General features: G+C 45.1%; 1 protein-coding gene across 5 annotated transcripts in view; it reads left to right on the forward strand.

Annotated features, from left to right (window-relative positions):
• Positions 1-22,605, forward strand: part of LOC141102574 (atrial natriuretic peptide receptor 1-like) — a 79,797-nt gene extending 57,192 nt beyond the window's left edge. For 3 of the 5 annotated variants that reach the window (XM_073591481.1, XM_073591480.1, XM_073591483.1), the window contains 6 exons: positions 506-593; positions 1,640-1,779; positions 7,763-7,915; positions 10,370-10,468; positions 11,822-11,913; positions 21,878-22,605. In XM_073591481.1, the coding sequence (XP_073447582.1) occupies positions 506-593; positions 1,640-1,779; positions 7,763-7,915; positions 10,370-10,468; positions 11,822-11,913; positions 21,878-21,955 (650 nt within the window). In that variant the 3' untranslated portion in view covers positions 21,956-22,605. Of the gene's footprint in view, positions 1-505; positions 594-1,639; positions 1,780-7,762; positions 7,916-10,369; positions 10,469-11,821; positions 11,914-21,877 lie in introns of those variants that run through there. The other 2 variants (XR_012235159.1, XM_073591482.1) reach the window with 2 other exon arrangements.
• Positions 22,606-22,992: the final 387 nt, after the last annotated feature.

Below are 22,992 nucleotides of genomic sequence, written 5' to 3' on the forward strand. Positions count from 1 at the left end.
CACCCCCTCTCTCCCCTGATTGGCTAGCTGACTTTGACTGCAGACTGGGAGCCAGTCAGGAAGGAGAATCCCGGATGACTGAGATACTCGTGGACATTGCTAGACAGTGAGGGACCTCAGGTGATTGTTAGGGGGGGCTGAGGGGGGTTGCAGCACATAGAAGGCTTTTTATCTTAATGCATAGGACGCATTAAGTTAAAAAACCTACTGCCTTTACAACCCCTTTAAGCATCTTCACATAGAGTGCAAGACTATTTACCCTCCATTGTGTGGGCCAGCTTGCCATGAGCAGCTTAAAGAGGAGGTTACAATACCTCTGTTGAACAGGTAAAGGCAGCGTGCTGAAGTGCAGAATAAGATATCGACCATTTAACCATTGCCATGGGGTTGGGCAACTACAAATGTATTTATTTGTGCCAGCCTGGAGTTCAGCTTTAATTTGTGAATCTTTTTAACTGAAATTCATTTTCTAATAGCACCTCTCAACTTTTCCGCACAATACCAGGTATGCTTCCTAAACCGGTTGCTGATGATCTCCGCCAAGGCCTTACTTGTCAAGCTCAGAGCTATTCAAATGCAACTGTTTATTTCAGGCAGGTTCTTCTGTGCATGTCTGTGGTTGTAGCATGTGTGTGCTTGCTCGTGTCTGTTCTTTTGTGGTACAGTGGTTTTTAAGTGTAAATTCACTTTTACATTTTCTAAGGTCAAATGCCATAACTGTCATCTTTAAATTGGGTCCAGAGAACCTGAACACTGGAAGCTGTGCCCAAAAAATGCAGACATTGGGAAAAGGATTGGCCACCAGTATTGCCTGTGATCTCCTAGTAGCTGATCAATTTTGATTGACCATGCAATGTGTTCATAGCTCCCAACTGTCCCTGATTTTGAGGGACTGTCCCTGATTTGGAGCAATGCCCCTCTGTCCCTCATTCCTCCTCATTTGTCCCTCATTTTGGTCTGATCTATATAGTTGTATATAAAATGCACTTTCAAAAAGTGTTTCCCAGTGCCAAACCTTTTCAAATTCCAAAATTGCTGCATTTGTACATTTTAAAAGAAAAATATATAGTAATAGTAGTGGTAAAAAAAAAGCCCTTGTGGATTTAATTAACCTTTTTTTTTGTCCCTCATTCCCATTTCAAAATGTTGGGAGGTATGAATGTGTTAATGTATAGAGGTGGCTATTTTGGTAGAAGCAGGGCTTTGCAGCCTCATGTCATGGCTGTCCTCTGATGACTGGAGATCTGATAAATGGTGGGGTAATGTTCAAGAAACAGCAGGAGAGGTTCACAATGCACAGATCCACATAATGAATGAAGCAGGTGCAGGGAGATACATGCAGTGTAGAAGACAGCAAAGAGAATAGTGAACAGCACAGCAGTGACAACACCAATTCCTACTTCAAATCTCCTGAGACTAGTAGTCAGGGACAGCAGTGCCATAGATGATCTCACACAGCAGATATACAGCTTGTGGTGCTAAAGGAACAGGAGTACTTAGGCACCCACACATACTAGGACGTGTTCTACTATTTGTGCAGGAGGAAAACAATAGCCAATCTTCTTCTTGTCTTGCTTTCAGGTCCACTGTAATTGTAATCAGATTAATTCACATAACTCTCTCTCTCTGTCTTGTTTAGTGACATTGTGGGCTTCACGTCATTGTCTGGGGCCAGCACACCTCACCAAGTGGTCAACTTCCTTAACAAGTTGTACACCCAGTTTGATGAAATCATTGACAATTACGATGTGTACAAGGTGGAAACTATTGGAGACGCATGTATGTCACCTATTTGTTCTAGTTAGTTATGATAGCTGAAAAGCACTTTGTCTTGGTTTGTAGTTTTCGGTAGAATGTAGAAGGGTTATGGAACCCTAGTCATATTTTATTGCTGCCTGAGGAGATTTCTCATCACTATTGGCTCAAGTACAGTACATCTCATTGTCTCTGGTACAGAAGGTGATGGGAAATCCAAAAATGTTGAGTTCTCATGGGAATAGCAGATGAAAAGACACTACTTTCTTTGTTAGATGTAAAGTATATCTAAATCAATTTTTAAAATTTTGTAGGCCTGCGGAAATTAACGATTAATTCCTCGATTAATCGTTAATTTTTTTGATCGTTTAAAATTTCTTTGATCAGTAGGCTGCCTGCCCTGGGGCCGCTTTGGGCCAAGCTGTGGCTGCAGTGCAGCGCTCCGCTACCTCCTCCTCCTCCTCCACTATATGTCATACACAGTCTGCGGGCATCTCCCGCTGTGTGTCTCCGAGCTGAGTATGAAAATTTTGGCCGTGCTGTGAGAAAAGTCCCGCCCTCCTCCTAGATCAGCTTGTGTGATAGACGCAGTGTTCTGTCTATCACACGAGCTGATCTAGGAGAAGGGTGGGACTTTTCTCACAGCGCAGCCAAAGTTTTCACACTCAGCTCCGAGACACACAGCGGGAGATGCCCGCAGCCTGTGTAATCCAGGCACAGGCACTGAGACTGCGATTATGGGCACAGTGACACTGCATTATGGGCACGGTGAGACTGCATTATGGGCACAGTGAGACTGCATTATGGGCACGGCGAGGCTGCCATTATAGGCACGGCGAGGCTGCGATTATGGGCACGGTGAGACAGCATTATGGGCACGGTGAGACAGCATTATGGGCACAGTGAGGCTGCGATTATGGGCACGGTGAGGCTGTGATTATGGGCACGGTAAGGCTGAGATTATGGGCACGGTGAGACAGCATTATGGGCACGGTGAGACAGCATTATGGGCACGGTAAGGCTGCGATTATGGGCACGGTAAGGCTGCGATTATGGGCACGGTGAGGCTTCGATTATGGGCATGGTAAGGCTGAGATTATGGGCATGGCGAGGCTGCGATTATGGGCTCGGTGAGACAGCATTATGGGCACGGTGAGGCTGCGATTATGGGCACGGTGAGGCTGCGATTATGGGCACGGAGAGGCTGCGATTATGGGCACGTTAAGGCTGAGATTATGGTCACGGGTGAGGCTGAGTTTATGGGCACGGTGAGACTGCATTATGGGCACGGTGAGACAGCATTATGGGCACAGTGAGGCTGCGATTATGGGCACGGTGAGGCTGTGATTATGGGCACGGTAAGGCTGAGATTATGGGCACGGTGAGACAGCATTATGGGCATGGTGAGACAGCATTATGGGCACGGTAAGGCTGCGATTATGGGCACGGTGAGGCTGCGATTATGGGCATGGTAAAGCTGAGATTATGGGCATGGCGAGGATGCGATTATGGGCATGGTGAGACAGCATTATGGGCACGGTGAGGCTGTGATTATGGGCACAGAGAGGCTGCAATTATGGGCACGTTAAGGCTGAGATTATGGTCACGGGCGAGGCTGAGTTTATGGGCACGGTGAGACTGCATTATGAGCACGGTGAGGCTGCGATTATGGGCACGGTAAGGCTGAGATTATAGGCATGGTGAGGCTGAGTTTATGACGTGTGACGTCCTAGCCATGCCCCGCTATGTCCGGCTTCGGCCGTTGCCATAACAACGGTGCTAAATCAGCTAAAAGTAGTTGGATCTGTATGTACGTTATAATTAATCGAAACTAGTCGATTAATCGATTTTAAAAAATCGATTAATCGAACACGAAAATTTTAATCAGTAACAGCCCTAAAATTTTGGATAGGGGAGAGGGATGCTGTATGTGTTGCTTGTGATCACTGTCATCAAGACTGAAAATGAGGGGAAAATCTAAAATTTTGAGTTGTGACCAGAACAAGATTAGAGGGGAAATTCTCTTTTTTGTTGTTGCTGTAACAACTTTCCCAAGATAATTTTTCTTTCTTTTTTGAGATTTTCTTCCAGTACCTGTCTTTAGGACAGGAAGTGAAGGAAATATCTCCCAATGGGACACCTAAGGTCTAAGAAAGTGGACAGGGCTTTTGACCATTCCTAAGTATACCCAAAATGATGTAATCGTATCAGCTATGTGTAATCCTCCAACCCACAGATCACTGATAGGAGAATGAAAGAGCAGCAATACGGTGATAAGTCATCAATTCTGCTCTCTACTCTTATTGGCATGTTCCCTGTCAGCACATGTGCACACAGCAAAACCTAATGCATTTCTAGAGCTGACCTGCCCTATTTCATTTCTCTTTCATTGTTCTTTGTTTCATCTATTAGGCCCCTGTAGTGGTACCCCCATAGGGGCTGCCGGATATTGTGGTCCCACCTGTCACCTCTGCCCAGCCCGGAATTCACTTCCCATTCACCTTAGAGACAATGAACAGTCCGCTTGTTTTGTATTTTTATTGAGGGATTTTGAACTTGGATAGGGTAAGGGAGATTATGGGATGCCCAGAATCAATAGTAGAATCAGGTAGGTGACCAGTTGGAACCTCTATTTACACTTCTAGAGCTCCAGCCTCCTCCAGCACAACCAGGGGCGTTGCTAGGTGGCAAAAAGACCAGGGGCTTCAGCCCGAAGTCCAAGGCCGGACCCGGGGGGGGGGGGTGTTGTACACGTGATGCAGGCTTTTTTTTTTGGCTGGGCCGTGACTTACCTGACCTACATACACTGACGGTAGTGAACACTGACCTTTACATTCACTGACCTACCTACACTGACCGTAGTGACCTACCTACACTGACATTTACCTACACTGACATTTACCTACACTGACCTACCTACACTGACCTACCTACACTGACCTACCTACACTGACATTTACCTACACTGACCTACCTACACTGACCTACCTACACTGACATTTACATTCACTGACCTACCTACACTGACCGTAGTGACCTACCTGCACTGACCTACCTACACTGACATTTACATTCACTGAAATTTACATTCACTGAAATTTACATTCACTGACCTACCTACACTGACCGTAGTGACCTACCTACACTGACCTACCTACACTGACATTTACCTACACTGACCGTAGTGACCTACCTACACTGACATTTACCTACACTGACATTTACATACACTGACCTACCTACACTGACCTACCTACACTGACATTTACATACACTGACCTACCTACACTGACCTTTACATACACTGACCTACCTACACTGACATTTACCTACACTGACATTTGCCTACACTGACCGTAGTGACCTACCTACACTGACATTTACCTACACTGACCGTAGTGACCTACCTACACTGACATTTACATACACTGACATTTACCTACACTGACATTTACATACACTGACATTTACATACACTGACCTACCTACACTGACACTTACCTACACTGACACTTACCTACACTGACATTTACCTACACTGACATTTACCTACACTGACATTTACCTACACTGACCATAGTGACCTACCTGCACTGACATTTACCTACACTGACATTTACATACACTGACATTTACATACACTGACCTACCTACACTGACACTTACATACACTGACCTACCTACACTGACCGTAGTGACCTACCTGCACTGACATTTACCTGCACTGACATTTACCTACACTGACATTTACATACACTGACCTACCTACACTGACACTTACATACACTGACCTACCTACACTGACCGTAGTGACCTACCTACACTGACCTACCTACACTGACATTTACCTACACTGACCAGCCTGACCCACATACACTGTCTGACCTACCTCAGCTCAGCCGTGGTGTGCGGTGTCACAGCAGCCAGGCAGTCAGAGGACGAGGAGGAGCCGAGGAGGAGAGGAGAGCGGGCCGCCCGAGCGCTGAGCAGGGATCTTACAGTGGCGCGGCGGCCGCATTGAAATTCCCGCCTTCTGGAGCCTGCAGCGCCTATGATGGACGTCACACGTCCCGCGGTCCGAGCATTGGACCAGGGGGACGTCCATCATAGGCGTTGCAGGCTCCAGAAGGCGGGACCTGCTACGGCACTCGGCCAAACTTGGCCAAATTCGCCGGCGCTCGGGATCAGATCGGTCCTGGCGCTCGCCGCTCGGGGCTTGTAATGAAGAGCTGCATGCCTGAGGCTCGGGGCTTTTCGGGGGCACATTCGGGGCTTCAGCCACGGCTAGCCACCCCCTCCCGACGCCCCTGAGCACAACACTTATTTGTAGATTGTCTCTCTCTCGCTCTCTCCTGTACAATACTTGGTTCCAGGTACAGCTACCACATGGTAGGCCCAACTTTGACTCTGTCAGACCTTAGCAACTGCCATTTGCTGGCAGGGACCATGGGCCCCTTTAGTGTAGCAACAAATAGTAAAAGAAAAAGTCTTTAGTGCTAGCTGTCCTTCGTGGACTACTGCTCCCAGTCAGTCCTCTTCAGGCCCTGCCAGCCCTCCTGGCTGCAGCTGCCCAACTCCACTGCTCATGACATCACAGTCTCCCCTGCTGGCTCTACATCCATCAGACTGCATACTCCCAGTCCGCTACGGCATGCCTCCCCAGCTTTTCCAACTGTGCCTGTCACTCACAGCCCTCCTGGCTGCACTCCGGTGGAGCCCTCCTGGAGACTTGCCTGGCAACACTAGCTCCTATTGTCCTCCTTGGTTCCTCTCTGTGCTTCCTGTCCAGATCCTTCTTCGTTACTCAGAAAGGCTCCGACTTGCACCCGAACCCCCACAGGCCCAAGGTCACCCCCCAGACTGGGGAGTGCCTCAAAGGCCGCGACAACCTAGTGCTCCATCTCCAGCTTCTTCCACCTGACAACTCCTCCCCAGCAGGGCTGACTCTAGGTATTTAAGGAGGCCTGCCCCCTGCCAATCCAGGTTGAGCACCCCGGACAGCCCTACCCTTAGTCCTCTCCTTCCTTCCAGAAGCCTTTAGAAGCAGAAGGGAGGTAACCGAAAGATGATGCTGTCTGTGAGTCACCTGCTGCTACTCTAGGCCACTCCCAGCCCACACAGATAAAAACAATCTAGCTTACTGCTAGGCCTGATTGAATTTACCTGCACTATCAAAAATCTTACATCTAGCACCTACCTAAGGTAGAGGATGCTACACCCCTTTCCCACATGCTGTCTGATCAGATCCATCTGTTAGTTTTTCAGGTGGACTTGATCGGACCCTGCATTGACCTCTATGGAGCGGCGGATGTCAGCTCAGCAAACACATGTCCGCTGACACCTGCCACCATCCAATCCTGGCCACCAAAAACAGACAGATGGTGGTCCTATTTTCCATTCCTCCAGTGGATCGGATGGCATCAGATGGAAACGGACGAGTGGGACTATGTCTGCTCTGCTGGTTTCTGCTGTTGTCAATCACAGCCAGTGAGGAGGGAGCGAGGGGGGGCTGAGCCGCACTCTCTGTGTCTTATGGACACATAGAACTGGGCTTGGGAGTGAGCATACACGAGTGCCCCCAAAGCAAAGCGGCTTACTATAGGGGCACACAGCAGGGGGGGGGCCCAGAGCGCAGGTGGGGGACCTGAGAGGAGGAGGATCAGGCTGCTCTGTGCAAAACCATTACACAGAGCACGTAAGTATAACATGTTGGTTACTAAAAAAAAAAAAAAAAAAAAAGAAAATTGCCTTTACAAACACTTTAAGCTTTGAATAAAAACAGGAGGCTGATTGGTTTCTATGCACAGGTACACCAGATTTTGCACACTGCAGTTTTAGTAAATCAACCACATTGTGTCTTTTCTATTTGGCTCCCCATCTTACTCAGCAGCACCATGATAGCAACAAGAATACTTGGCCTGAGGAGAGTATTGACCAGATAAATATTATATTTTCTGCCTAATAACAATTGTTGTAACATTATAACATTCCAGGTTCTCTCTTGCAGATATGGTGGTATCTGGTGTCCCAAAGGAAAATGGTACAAGGCACGTTTCAGAGATTGCAAGTTTGGCTTTGGATCTCGTTGGTGTTTGCTTTTCTTTCCAGATCCCTCATTTACCAGACGCTAAGTTGAAGATCAGAGTGGGAATACATTCAGGTGAGCTGTAGTAAAGTAGTTCATGGTATTTTTAGCTTTGCCTTGCAGTAAATTCGGGAGGTGAAATGTTCTCCACCAAGGATAGACAGATCCATTCAATGCAAGGTTTAGTGCGGTATAATTATCGCTCTGTGTGTAGGGAGGACATCTTTCCTGTTATTAAGAGGGGGACTCTGCATTGTCAGGGGTAAGCAGAGATTGAGCTGGTAAAATGAATTAGTACAGGAATGCCATGAACAGGTTCCCTTTGTTCTGTGTGCACATGGACTGTAGCAAATAGGACACTATCCAACCTTTGGGACCTGCAGCATCTGCACCGCAACAGTTCCTATGCATCTCTGCTCTCCAATTCTAGTAGTACATTGAATTCTGTGTCCAAAGCCTTTATTGTGCATTGAGAACTAAGAAAGAGGTTCCTAGTAACAAGTAATCAGTGGACTAGTAATGCTATGCAGCAAAGCACTGCCACGCCGCTGAAGTCAGAAAGCCCAGTCATAATCCTCTAATATAATAAAGCTGGCTACTCAGTAACATCCGTTTCACCAATTCATTATTGGCTACGTGGCAGAATACAGCAGTTAAGCGCTAATGCGTTTCAGCTGAAGCCTTACTCATAGCAGCATAGTTGCTGCTATGAGTATTTGGCAGACATGCGCTAGCGCATTCCTGCTTTATTCTGCCACGTAGCCAATAAAGAATTGAGGCAATGGATGTTACCAAATAGCCGGCTTCATTATATTAGAGGATGGTTGCTACATTCTAAGGCACTTGGGCCAGAGCACCGTTTTCCAGTCTTCCAGGTAATTTGCGGTAAAGCATGTTTTCTCTGTTAGAAAGCACAGTCAGCTGTGCTTAAACCCTGCTTTTTTCATTTAAATACATTTACAAATTCTCTAATCCACGTTAAACAAAAAAAAAAAAAAAAAATGCAGTACCCCACTTGCCCTCAGAATTTGTTGATGGGTGAATTTGACCTGCAGTTAACTGTCTTTCAACCTGCGTTTGACCTTGAATGCCATAGCCTTGAATACCAACCCATTTGAAGCAAATAAAAGCCTATCAACACAGACCCTAATAATTCTTTATCATTTACAGGGCTCCAAACAGTCTGTAATTAAGACCTGTATTCAGGTTGGGTTAAACTAATTTCCTGTCCCCCCCCCCCAACCTTAGAACACCCCACAACCTTATTATTATTTTTCTTTTAGCATACTACCTTTTTTTAGGGGTCTTTAGTCTGGTAGAGTGATTTTTTTCTTTCTGGGCCTTGAATTCTGCAGAACTGGCGCCCTCTACTGACATAGTTCTGATTGCTGCAGCATTTTCCCAGGTGGCTTGACCCCAAGAAGTAAGTCTCTGACACTGATTGACACTGGGTATCATTCAACCCAGGAGAGGACTGGCGCTGGTTTGTAAAGTGCAAGTTTGCAGGGGGTCAAATTGGGGAGGGGGCTAGTACTGCGAACAGAACTGCCAACAGAACTGCTTTTTTTATTTTCTTCAAAAGTCATAGGCAATTGATTTTTTACATTTTATTATAAACCTGAGTCAAACTTGAAAGCTGACCATAGACATGAGATCATTTGTACCAGATTGAGAGACAATCTCCGGGCTATGGGCACAGCAAATACGGCAGTCCTTGAGGGGAGAAGATCCATTCCTTCAAGGGTTTAAGACCTTGTTTAATTGTTATTTTTGCCCACTAATATATGCCGACACCACCATTAGTATATCCATCACTATCCACCTTCCTCTCCTCTTCATCCATGGTCCACAAGCCAAACTTATGCATGAAACTCGGGCTATAGTCCTCTCCCAACAGCTGGAATCAAAGAATAATGGAGCCGACATTTCTGGAGAAAAAGTCTTAATAATGTTTATTCCAACATGACCATGTACAAAACGGTGAGGGCTAACGCATTTCAGCGAGAGCCTTGTTCACAGCACAACAGCAACAGCCCAACAGCTGGACTGTAAGACTTATGCCCTGTACACACGGTCGCACATTCTGACAACAAAATCCTTCAGATTTTTTCCGACGGATGTTGGCTGAAACTTGTCTTGCATACACACGGTCGCACAAAGTTGTCGGAATTTCCGACCGTCAAGAACAGGGTGACGTACAACACGTACGTCGGGACTATAAACGGGCCAGTAGCCAATAGCTTTGGTCTCATAATTTATTCTGAGCATGCGTGGAACTTTGTGCGTCAGATTTGTCTACACACGATCAGAATTTAAACGATCGGATTTTGTTGTCGGAAAATTTTATATCCAGCTCTCAAACTTTGTGTCAGAAATTCCGACGGAAAAAGTCCAATGGAGCCCACACACGATCAAAATTTTCGACATCAAGCTCCGATCGCACATTTTCTGTCAGAAAGTCCGCTGTGTGTACAGGGCATTAGAATGTGAATGTGCTGTAAGTATCATATTTTTGTCTCACCTTTCAAGGTCCTGTAGTGGCTGGTGTGGTTGGCTCCAAGATGCCTCGTTATTGTTTGTTTGGAGATACTGTGAACACTGCATCAAGGATGGAATCCACCAGTGAAGGTAAGATCACAATCACATAATCAAGATGATCATACTAAATGTATAGTGTTTTGTAATTATTTTCTGTTTGCTCATTTATCATTTTCAGGACTGTAAACACATTTCTCATATGAAGTCGGTCAAATATTAAATATTGCATGTTAAGTTGTCATATTTACAATTTCCAGCCAGTAGGCAGAGCTCTGGGGCTCCTTTTCACATGTTTACCAGACTAATCTTAACTGCTTTGTTTAACAAAATCCTATGCTGAACAGCCTGGCATTTGGGTGAAGCAAGAGGCAATGACCGCTGCTGCAGGTATATGCAGGCATCTCTGGTTGGCTGCACTACATACCTGCCAGCGACTTTTGCTTTTCTTTAAGTTACAGAGGTCTTTTAAGGTGAGCTAAATAGTGTTAAGACACGTTAAAATTAGATAAAATAATATTGGTTGAGAGGCTTGACTTAAAGTGACTCTGTCACATTCGTTCTGTTACCTGTAGTAGAAAGCAGTGGACAGTGTTCATTTAAAAACAGAGGTAGGAACCAGTGAGATGCATGGGATCCATGAGATCGATCGACACTCCAGGTTCTGGTGATCGGAGCAGTGTTTAGTGATAAGAGCACCAGGAAAGTTTAGTATTTAGTGCCATCTTCTACAGGTAACAGCACTTTTCTTTTTTCACAACAGGCTCACTATAAAAAAGAACTTTACCACTTCTGGAATGAGTGGGCTATTGCACCCTTCCTGGAGTGTCCTCCTCCACCATAGCAATATTTGCGATTGCTCTCATTGCCCTGACGCTGTTGCTGCCATCTTCAAAAAAAAGTGACATAAACTAACCAAATGTTTACCTGATGTGATGCTCAGGGCAATGATTTAAAACTTCTGTACAGTGATATTTTAGTTATGGGTAGACCATGTTCAGCGTTGCTTGAGATATACAAGTAGGTTAAGTAACTTAATTTTCTAAGGCTTTCCAAGGCTCCGGATACATCTCCGCATTCCAGATTGCGGGCGGAATTGCCGCGACTTGAAATAGCGCCCATGCGTTCCCTGTCACTTTCGATAGCACCCCAAATGTGGCTCAATTTTGCCGCGGTTCCTCAGGCGACAATCGCGGTAAAATTACGCAAACTGAATCACAGGACGCCTGTTGCCCAAAAGAAGTACAAGAGCTTCTTTTGGGCGACAGGCGTCCCGTGATTCTGTTTGCACGATTTTACAGTGATTGTCGCCGGATGCGCCAAGATGTGAATGGAGCCTTAAGTGAAACATCAATCTTCAATAGGCTGACTGTTTACAAATTTTTTTTTTTCTGGTAATCATGACTGTGACCTTCTATTAAAAGTTATTTTTTTCTGCCTTTTTAGCCTTAAAAATTCAGTGCAGTTCCAGTGCTGCTGATCAGCTCAAACAAATTGGTGGTTATATTCTGACCTGTCGAGGAACGGTTGATGTAAAGGTAATATTAATTACATTAGAGAAAAATGTCTTTCCATATGATAATAACCACATTTTCCTGTTCTGGTGGGACAGTTATGTTTTTTTTTTTAGTTTTTGAATGGCATGGGAAAGGGTTAGAGCCTCTGTCAAATTTTGATTCAACGCGTTCCGGCAGTCCAAGCACCCCCTTCATCAGGGCTTGACTAGCACCAATGTGAACAAACCAGAAGTGAACTGGAACTCCAATTGCATTTTTTCCAGTGTGAATTACAAGCACAGGCCTTAACAGCAGCTTGTTTGGCAGAGCCCTGATGAAGGGGGCGCTTGAACCCCCAAAACGTGTTGAGATTGTACCCTTGTTAATGGAATAAAGTTGTATCTGGACCTCTTAGCAGTGGAGTGGTGCTTTAATTTGATTTCTGATTACATTACACTACAAACCAAGGAGACTGTGGAGACCCTCTTGAGTGTAACAGTCCCAGGAACTGTCCCTAGCTGCCCAGGAACCAAATCATATACACCAACATCAATACCTTAAAGGGGTTGTAAACCTTCGTGTTTTTTCACCTTAATGCATTCTATGCATTAAGGTGAGAAAACTCTTGACAGTGACCACCCCCCTAGCCCCCCTGTTTTACTCACCTGAGCCCTGTAATTCCCACAGTGGAGACGCACTCTTCCTCTCTGCCCGGGGGTTCTTGGCTCTTGATTGGATAGATTGATGGCAGCGCAGCCATTGGCTCCCGTTTCTGTCAATCAAATCCAATGATGCGGGCGCCGGGGGGGGGGGGCGAGGCCGAGTCTGGCATTCTGCATCTATGGACGCAGATGCTGGACTCGGCAGCGCGCCCGCAAGATAACCCCCCGGGAGAGCGCTTCTCCTAGGGGGTTATATGATGCGGGGAGGGGCTGATAGCGCCGCCGAGGGACCCCAGAAGAGGATGTTCAGCGCCACGCTGTGCAAAACAAACTGCACAGTGGATCTAAGTATGATATGTTTGTTATTTAAAAAAAAAAAAACAAAGCTTTACAATCACTTTAAACTAACAATACCAGTAAGGTAATCTTACGGGTCCAGCGCTATCTTTCCACTGCCCTCAAATTTTTATTCCTGTCTGTGTCCCTGTTGGGGAAATTCCCCCCTCTGGTTGTCCCGATAATTATTATCATTGTGTGAAGGGAAATAGGAAAAAAACATAATAGAGTTGCTTCCTGAACAAGGGCTAAGGGAAAAGCTTCCAAGGGGACACCTGTCCAAGAGAGGACTTCCCCTCACTTTGGGAGATTTCCTCTATCCTCCTGTTGCATCTCTGGGACAGGAAGTGAAGGGAAATTTCCCTAATGGTACAAAGACAAATAAACTCAAAGGGGTTTTAATCCTTCCCTATCCTATCTAAAACAAAAAGAAAATTACTAATTTTTACACTTTAAGACTTTCCTTACACTAGTAAACGAGGGGCAGAAAAAACAATGCTGCCATGGTTTTACTGCTCCCTGACCACCTGTGCCACAACATAACATGGATGTCCGTATACAATGCAGCGGTCGTGGTGCGACAAAATTGATACAATACGTTGCGTTTGGCAGGCAGTACCATAATTCATGTAGCACTGAATAGCACTGAACTCCAACCACGCTGCAACCATGTGTAATGCACCATGTGTAAACGGAGCCCTCTGATTCCTCCTGTATTGAATTGAATTGTAACTGTGCTGTCTGCCATCATGTTGTAAAGCTGCACACACAGTATACAGTATCTCATAAAAGTGAGTACACCCCTCACATTTTTGTAAATATTTTATTATATCTTTTCATGTGACAACACTGAAGAAATGACACTTTGCTACAATGTAAAGTAGTGAGTGTACAGCTTGTATAACAGTGTAAATTTGCTGTCCCCTCAAAATAACTCAACACACAGCCATTAATGTCTAAACCACTGGCAACAAAAGTGAGTACACCCCTAAGTGAAAATGTCCAAATTGGGCCCAATTAGCCATTTTCCCTCCCTGGTGTCATGTGACTCATTAGTGTTACAAGGTCTCAGGTGTGAATGGGAGCAGGTGTGTTAAATTTGGTATTATCGCTCTCACTCTTTCATACTGGTAGTGGAAGTTCAACATGGCACCTCATGGCAAAGAACTCTCTGAGGATCTGAAAAAAATAATTGTTGCTCTACATAAAGATGGCCTAGGCTATAAGAAGATTGTCAAGACCCTGAAACTGAGCTGCAGCACGGTGGCCAAGACCATACGGCAGTTTAACAGGACAGATTCCACTCAGAACAGGCCTCGCCATGGTCGACCAAAGAAGTTGAGTGCATGTGCTCAGCGTCATATCCAGAGATTGTCTTTGGGAAATAGACGTATGAGTGCTGCCAGCATTGCTTCAGAGGTTGAAGGGGTGGGGGGTCAGCCTGTCAGTGCTCAGACCATACTCCGCACACTGCATCAAACTGGTCTGCATGGCTGTCGTCCCAGAAGGAAACCTCTTCTAAAGATGATGCACAAGAAAGCCCACAAACAGATTGCTGAAGACAAGCAGACTAAGGACATGGATTACTGGAACCATGTCCTGTGGTCTGATGAGACCAAGATAAACTTATTTGGTTCACATGGTGTCAAGCGTGTGTGGCAACAACCAGATGAGGAGTACAAAGACAAGTGTGTCTTGCCTACAGTCAAGCATGGTGGTGGGAGTGTCATGGTCTGGGGCTGCATGAGTGCTGCCGGCACTGGGGAGCTACAGTTCATTGAGGGAACCATGAATGCCAACATGTACTGTGACATACTTTAGTCTCCGAAGGGAGGGGTCATGCTCTGCTTCAGCAGAGCATGATCCCCTCCCTTCAGAGACTGGGCCACAGGGTAGTATTCCAACATGATAACAACCCCAAGCACACCTCCAAGACGACCACTGCCTTACTAAAGAAGCTGAGGGTAAAGGTGATGGACTGGCCAAGCATGTCTCCAGACCTAAACCCTATTGAGCATCTGTGGGACATCCTCAAACGGAAGGTGGAGGAGCGCAAGGTCTCTAAAATCCACCAGCTCTGTAATGTCATCATGGAGGAGTGGAAGAGGACTCCAGTGGATACCTGTGAAGCTCTGGTGAACTCCATGTCCAAGAGGGTTAAGGCAGTGCTGGAAAATAATGGTGGTCACACCAAATATTGACACTTTGGGCCCAATTTGGACATTTTTCACTTAGGGGTGTACTCACTTTTGTTGCCAGCGGTTTAGACATTAATGGCTGTGTGTTGAGTTATTTTCAGAGGACACCAAATTTACACTGTTATACAAGCTGTACACTCACTACTTTACATTATAGCAAAGTGTCATTTCTTCAGTGTTGTCACATGAAAAGATAGAATAAAATATTTACAAAAATGTGAGGGGTGTACTCACTTTTCTGAGATATTGTAAATCCTGTATGATAATAATGGTTGCAGTACAGTGCTTTGGACTAATATTGGCTGTGAGGAGATGACATAGTGCCAAGATCCGCCTGTCAGGTGCCTCTGAAATGCAAACTGTTGTGGATCCCTTTTCTGAAGGGCAACAAACATAGCTACACTTGCAAATGAGCCCTAAATTTATTATTTATCAATTGTATCAATTGATAAATTGATAAATCAATTATCAATTAATTGTAGTAATGGAGGCGATGGCTGGATGTTATAGGCAAAGACATTCCTCCAGTTTTTACTGCTTGTATTGTAGATAAAGACATTCTCCTAGGGAAAGTAAAGACAGACTTGGGAGTCTTTTATGGTTAGTTGTCACCAATTGGGATCATACATAGCACACAGACATAGTTGTACTGCACGATCAGCATTTCCACATTCCCGACTCTTCATGCCCGGCTCCCTCAGATACACATTGGGAATTTCAGAAGTGACTGATCGGACTTGTATCATGTTAATGCATGAGTCAGAGTCCAGATATAGACACATCTCCTATGGTGACCAGAGCCGAGGCAGCAGGTGAAGGGTTGTACTCAGATATTTAAAATGATCCTGTATATATAGTTCAGTCATCTTTTAATTGCAAATAAGGTGATAACTATATAAAGAAAGATATATGCAATGAATTCCAATTTGTCGATATAATGGAAATAAATACGCTACTGTGTTTTCTGTGTCATTGATTTACGTCATTTACTCTTTAGAAAACAGGTAAAACTGTATCCTAACCTATAGCTATTTCACCCCCATCAAATCATTCCCTGCATCTATTACCTTTTGTACCACCACCCCCTCCCTTTAGAATGTAAGCTCTACGAGCCGGGCCCTCCTGTCCCTTCTGTACTGAACTGTACTGTAATGCCACGTACACACGGTCAGATTTTCCGATGGAAAATGTTCGATGGGAGCTTGTTGTCGGAAATTCCGACCGTGTGTGGGCTCCATCGGACATTTTCCATCAGAATTTCCGACAAACAAAATTTGAGATCTGGATCTCAAATTTTCCAACAACAAAATCTGTTGTTGTAAATTCCGATCGTGTGTACACAATTCCGACGCACAAAGTTCCACGCATGCTCGGAATCAAGCAGAAGAGCCGCACTGGCTAATGAACATTTTTCTCAGCTTGTCGTACGTGTTGTACGTCACCGCGTTCTGGGCGATCAGAATTTCCGACAAGATTTGTGTGACCGTGTGTATGCAAGACAAGTTTGAGCCAACATCTGTCGGAAAAAAAACATGGATTTTGTTGTCGGAATGTCCGATCGTGTGTACAGGGCATACTTGTGCTGTCCCCCCTGTACATTGTAAAGCCCTGCGTAAACTGTTGGCACCATATAATTTGCGTATTATAATAATAATAATAATAACTTCACATTTTGAAAAAGTGGGACCATGTACTCCTCTGTGAGTGTTATCTGCTTACCTAGATAAAATACCTGTACAGTACGCAGATAAATGCCTGTAATAATACTATGGATAACCTAAATAAATACTCAGGGCTATTTTAAAAAGACTCAGTAACCAACTTAAAAAAACGCAGGTAAAAGCACAAAAAACCCCAAATATTTATTTTCTTGCTTGTGGCATTTTTATTTTTTCTATAAACAATTTTCTGTTGATTGGCCATGTGCCTCTGAACATGCCAGCAAATTTGAGAACTTCAGAAGAGTCAGTTCCCTAGCACAGCTTCTTTGCACTGCCCTCTCCTCTTCTGCGAGTGTTTAACTTTGTGCTGCACTTAAAGAGGAGATCCGCCCACCGCTGCAAAAATTAAAAGCTAGCAGCTACACATACTGCAGCTGCTGACTTTTAACAATAGGACACTTACCTGTGCTGGAGTCCAGCGATGTCAGCACCGCAGCTGATGTTTCCATCAGCTGTCGGGTGCTGCCGCCACCATTGCGAGTAAGGGAACCCCTTCAGTGAAGCCTTACGGCTTCACGCCAGGAACCCTACTGCACATGCACGAGGCTCCGCTCTTCTCTCCTACTGGCCCAACCACCAGGGGAGGAGGAGGGAGCCTGGGCGGTGACGTCAATACCCACGACTGAGGCTCCCGGAAGTGGGAACAGGATACCTGTGAAAGTATCCTATACCCCCTCCGCCCTGAAAGGTGCCAAATGTGGGGGGGGGGGGGGGGGGGAGTACAACGAGAAGAAGTTCCACTTTTGGGTGGAACTCCGCTTTAAGCTGGCCACAGGGCTGGTGCAAGGATTTGTGACACCCTATGCGAAACCTCATTTTGCTGCCCCCCCCCCCCCCCCCTTGGCTCCACCCCTGACTCCACCAACTTTGCCCTGCCCATGTAAACCCCATCTTTTTAATGAAGTGTTCATCAAATGCAGTCCACCAGCGCCCATCATTGCAGCCTACCAGTGCCCATCAATGAATGTTTGCTTTCTTTCATTCATTTGGGAGTCGGGACACAGACACAGTCCTCCGCTGCCGCTGCGCCTCTGACAATGTGCGAACAGAGCGGCAGCTGCCTGCTGATGCTGAGACTTAGTTGTTTGCTGCAGGGAGAAGAGAGTAGGAACACCAGTTCTGCCATTGCCCATTGATGTTAATGGGTAAGGGTGCTTTAGGAGCGGTGTATACACAAAGAAGCTTCTTGGAGGACTTTTTTGGACGTCCTGCCAGCGCAGCGCCCCAGTGTGAAAGCACTCGGGCTTTCACACTGGGATTGCAGATGAGGCTTTTTTCAGGCGCTTTACAGGCGCTATTTTTCGCACTAAAACGCCTGAAGAAAGCCTCCAGTGTGAAAGGGGTCTAACACTGTGTGCTATGGCTGGATACAACAGAGGGTCTGGCAGTGAAAGTTTAAAAGTTAACTTTACTATTAATAGCGGCAGTAAGGGGGGGGGGGGTGGAGACGGCTCACACACTCAGGAGCTGACAGGCAGGGGGGAGGAGGAGAGAGGAGAGCTGTGGATGACGGAGGCAGGTAAACTGACCACGGTAATCAGGGCTCAGCAGCCATAATAAACCGTGTTCAGCGCACCAAGGGGGACATAGGAACAGGCAGGATCAACCAGGTTTTGTACAGCTTACAGAGGGACAAGTTAGACAGCACAAGTACTGTGCTGTTTAACCTGCTATAAGGGAACAGAATTTCTTTTTTTTTTTTTTTTGTGTTTTTTTTTTTTTAGGGTTACAACCACTTTAAGGTCAGTTTGCAAAGTAGATAACAAGCATCTTTAAACATGTTAGCGCCCATATTTATTTAACTTCAGATTTCATTTAGTATGATAAAAAAAAAAAAAAACAAGGAGCAAAGGACAGAATCCATACCAATCAAAATAATTTTTTATTTGTCCAACTGTTGTAAGTTGAGGACAGGGCACATTTCTGTTGGTTATTGTACATTGCTGCTTTTTACATTGAGTTGTAAATAACACTGCAAGTCATGGCTCCTCTTAAATGCACAGTCACCATGTGGGGCACCTTTATATCTATCTATTAGTTCTCAGCAGCCATTATTTGTAGCCATGGGAATTGCTCACATGGAGAGGGAGTATCCATAGCAATTGTCATACTGTGGAAGGAGGACACAGCTGTTGCACACCACATCTCTGTCTTACATCATGCTGCAAACGGCTGCAAGCAAGACCCAAACTGTCATTTGCATATGACATTCAGCATTAGACAACTAAGCTTGTCTGTATTAAAAAAAAAAAAAAAAAAAACTTAAATTACTATTATCCTCTGCATTTGTGTGAAAACTAACCACACAGTTTCTTATCACCTGCTAATCCTATAAATGTACATGCTGTTGATTAAAATGGAATTCCTGCCTAACCATAACTATTCTTAAAAATGTCTCCTCCTGCTCCCACTACCTATGCTGTTAAGAAGATTTGTATACAGTTGTGCCTGGGCACACCCTAATCACCCCATGTGCATTAGCATTATCCAGGGACAGCACCAGGTGGGTAGTTGGGGGCGCCAGTGGCCAGTGTAAATGCCCCCATTATATTAAAGGCTAGGTTGAACAGTAGGAAAAAGTTACACCCGTATTTAGGGCGTAACGTAATATGCTCCCAATCAATTGTCTCCCACCACCAGAGCCTCCTTTCTGTGACAGCAGGTGGCGTTCATGTGTGTTTGAGATTTGGGGTGCACACCCTAATGCAATAGGCTGCACTCACCTATGTTTGTATACATGCCTTTTTTCAGTCTGCTCCACTCCAGTCACATGATTCCATAGCTCTGTCTCCCCTGTGTCAGTGAGCAGTTGGCTGCAGGGGAGAGGAGAAATCATTGACAACTGGGCTATGGGAGCCTATGGGTGATATCACTGCTCCCGGAATTACCAGCCGTTGTTAGGCACTCACTCCTCTCCCCTGTAGCTGGTCCCATCTTTTTTTTTTGCAAAGGGTAGACAGGATATTTAGCAGGAGAGGGTAGGGGACATTTTTAAGAATAGTTATTGTTAGGAAGGAATTGCACTTTAAGGCCCAATTAAATCAACAATTTATATCTGCTAAATATATTCCAAGTACAGACAAAAGGTGTTTAATGTCTTCCAGTTTGTTTTCTTTCTAAAGCATCCACACCCTATGTAGAAAGGCCTGTCCTCTGTCAGCAGCTGCAGAGTGGGACCCTTGCTCTCTGTGGCTTAAAGTGGTTCTAAAGGCTGAAGTTTTTTTTCATTAAGGTAAAAAAAACTTCAGTGTGCAGCTCCCCCTGCAACAATCCCGTGTGCATACAGGAAGTATTCACAGCTTTTGCTCAATACTTTGTTGAAGGCCCTTTGGCACCAATTACAGTCTCAAGTCTTTTTGAATATGATGCTACAAGCTTGGCACACCTATTTTTGGGCAGTTTCTCCCATTCTTCTTTGCAGGACCTCTCAAGCACCATCAGGTTGGATGGGGAGCGTCGGTGCACAGCCATTTTCAGATCGCTCCAGAGATGTTCAATCGTGTTCAAATCTGGGCTCTGGCTGGGCCACTCAAGGACATTTACAGAGTTGTCCCGTAGCCACTCCTTTGTTATCTTGGCTGTGTGCTTAGTGTCGTTGTCCTGTTGGAAGATGAACTTTCGCCCGGTCTGAGGTCCAGAGCGCTCTGGAGCAGGTTTTCAGCAAAGATGTCTCTGTACATTGCTGCATTCATCTTTCCCTCGATTCTGACTAGTCTCCCAGTTCCTGCCGGTGAAAAACATCCCCACCATGCTTCACTGTAGGGATGGTATTGGCCAGGTGATGAGCGGTGTCTGGTTTTCTCCAGACATGACACTTGCTATTCGGGCAAAAGATTCATTTCATCAGACCAGAGAGCTTTGTTTCTCATGGTCTGAGAGTCCTTCAGGTGCCTTTTGGCAAACTCCAGGCAGGCTGTCATGTGCCTTTTTACTGAGGAGTGGCTTCCATCTGGCCACTCTACCATACAAGCCTGATTGATTGAGTGCTGCAGAGATGGTGGTTCTTCTTGAAGGTTCTTCTCTCTCTACAGAGAAACGCCAGAGCTCTGTCATCGGGTTCTTGGTCACCTCCCTGACTAAGGTGACATTATATATGGGGGTTTACTCCAACTTTAAGCAATTTTTTTCTCTGCAGAGATCTGACACCCCCCCCCTGCTGAGCCAGAGCTAGAGCTCTCCAATCAGTTTTGTAATGAATGGGCTTCCCTGAACAAAAACCACATTCACTGTAATGCCGCATACACACGATCGCACATTCCGACAACAAAATCTATGGATTTTTTCTGAAGGATGTTGGCTCAAACTTGTCTTGCATACACACGGTCACACAAATCTTGTCACAAATTCCGATCGCCAAGAACGCAGTGACGTACAACACGTACGACGAGCCGAGAAAAATGTTCAACAAAGTTCAATAGCCAGTGCGGCTCTTCTGCTTGATTCCGAGCATGCGTGGAACTTGGTGTGTCGGAATTGTGTACACACGATCGGAATTTACGACAACGGATTTTGTTGTCGGAAAATTTGAGGTCCAGATCTCAAATTTTGTTTGTCGGAAATTCCAACGGAAAATGTCCGATGGAGCCCACACACGGTCAGAATTTCCGACAACGAGCTCCCATCGAACATTTCCCGTCGGACAATCCGACCGTGTGTACGGGGCATGAGAATTGTCAAAGAAAATTCTAGTAGTGTATGGCCAGCCTTAGTCACACAGGCACAGTATAGCTCAATTGCACTACTAACATTGCCAGTGATTTAATATTAAGGGATAGAGTTGTGTTTGTTATTTTTGCACACTTATATACAAAGTATTTTCTTTTTTTAAGTGAAGTAGCTGTGAATAGGCTGGAAGAGACTTGCTTCACTCACAAATGTGTTTATATAATTTTGTCAATGATTTATTGTGTTGAATTTTATTCACATAATTGGTCAAATATTGGTGGAGCTAGGGCATCTTCATTGTGATTGGCTGCACATTTTTGTTCCTTCGGCAGAAGAAATACAGACATATTATATAAGTTTATTTATAAGTTGTCACAGATTGTATTCAAATTTCTAATACGTGTGTTTTCTTAAATCTTTTCAGGGAAAAGGAGCCATGACAACATGGTGGCTGGAAGGGAAAGACAAAGCAGATAACTGGAATATTAAACCGACCTATTAGGACATTTCAGACAGCGATCAGTCACCTAGTCTTTGTGCACTGTTTAGAACTAGTAAACGATTGCAGCAGTTATTTCTGCATGATCTCTAGTCGGAGCCTTTTATGTGTTATAATAAAGGGTTACAAGGGTTAAACTGATATGTAACCAAATTAATCTTCACCTTCCTGATCACCTTGTCTTTTTATGTGCAGTAAAAAATGATATTTAAAAATCTTTGTACTGTTGAGTCCTGCAAAAATCTGTTCCAGGCTGCCCTGACATTCAGAAATATACGACAAAATGCCTAGGCACATAGTCACATGACCTACACTGGGGCAGCTTAGGGGAATGACATTCAGGAAGAGGGGCCCAATCCACGGCTCTGTCCTTCAGTTTGACTGATATAATGTGACCAGATTCCTAGGTTTATGTTCACCTGACCATATTCTGTGGGTGCTTGGAGCAGCATTTTCTGTAGGAAAGTATTTAGAGGATTTTTATTCACCATAGATTACATAAGAGGGCTCAGCTCGGCTTCTACCACATCGGGCAAGACAGCCTCAGAACTTCAGCATTAGTAGGCCCCAGACAGGCTTCTGGGCCCACACCCAGAGCTTATTTCAGCAGTACATCCTCAGACCTCAGCCTGCGGCAAGAGAGCAAGCACATGGCCCACTATATATATATATATATATATATATGACATACCTCGCAGAGAAATGCACTGATCTTTAGTAGATGCAGGTCAGTGCCATTCATTCTTAATCAGTTCATCGTTCCGAGTGGAGATCATATGACTGTGGCACGATCTGTCACCCGCTGTTTCCACCCGATCAGTGTACTGTCCACTGCCCATACCATGTGATTACTGTGACCAATCACAGCAGATCACATGACAATTGTACACAATAAATGGCCTACATTCAATGTGTACAATTGCGTTGATCTCTGTGATTGTTCACAGTAATCACTTGGTATAGACAGGGCCAACCACAGCACATCTGTACCATGTGATTAGCTGTGGCCAATCACAGCTAACCACAATAGTAAAAATGGT

Source organism: Aquarana catesbeiana, linkage group LG07 (assembly GCF_042186555.1).
Source record: "Aquarana catesbeiana isolate 2022-GZ linkage group LG07, ASM4218655v1, whole genome shotgun sequence".
Taxonomy (NCBI): domain Eukaryota; kingdom Metazoa; phylum Chordata; class Amphibia; order Anura; family Ranidae; genus Aquarana; species Aquarana catesbeiana.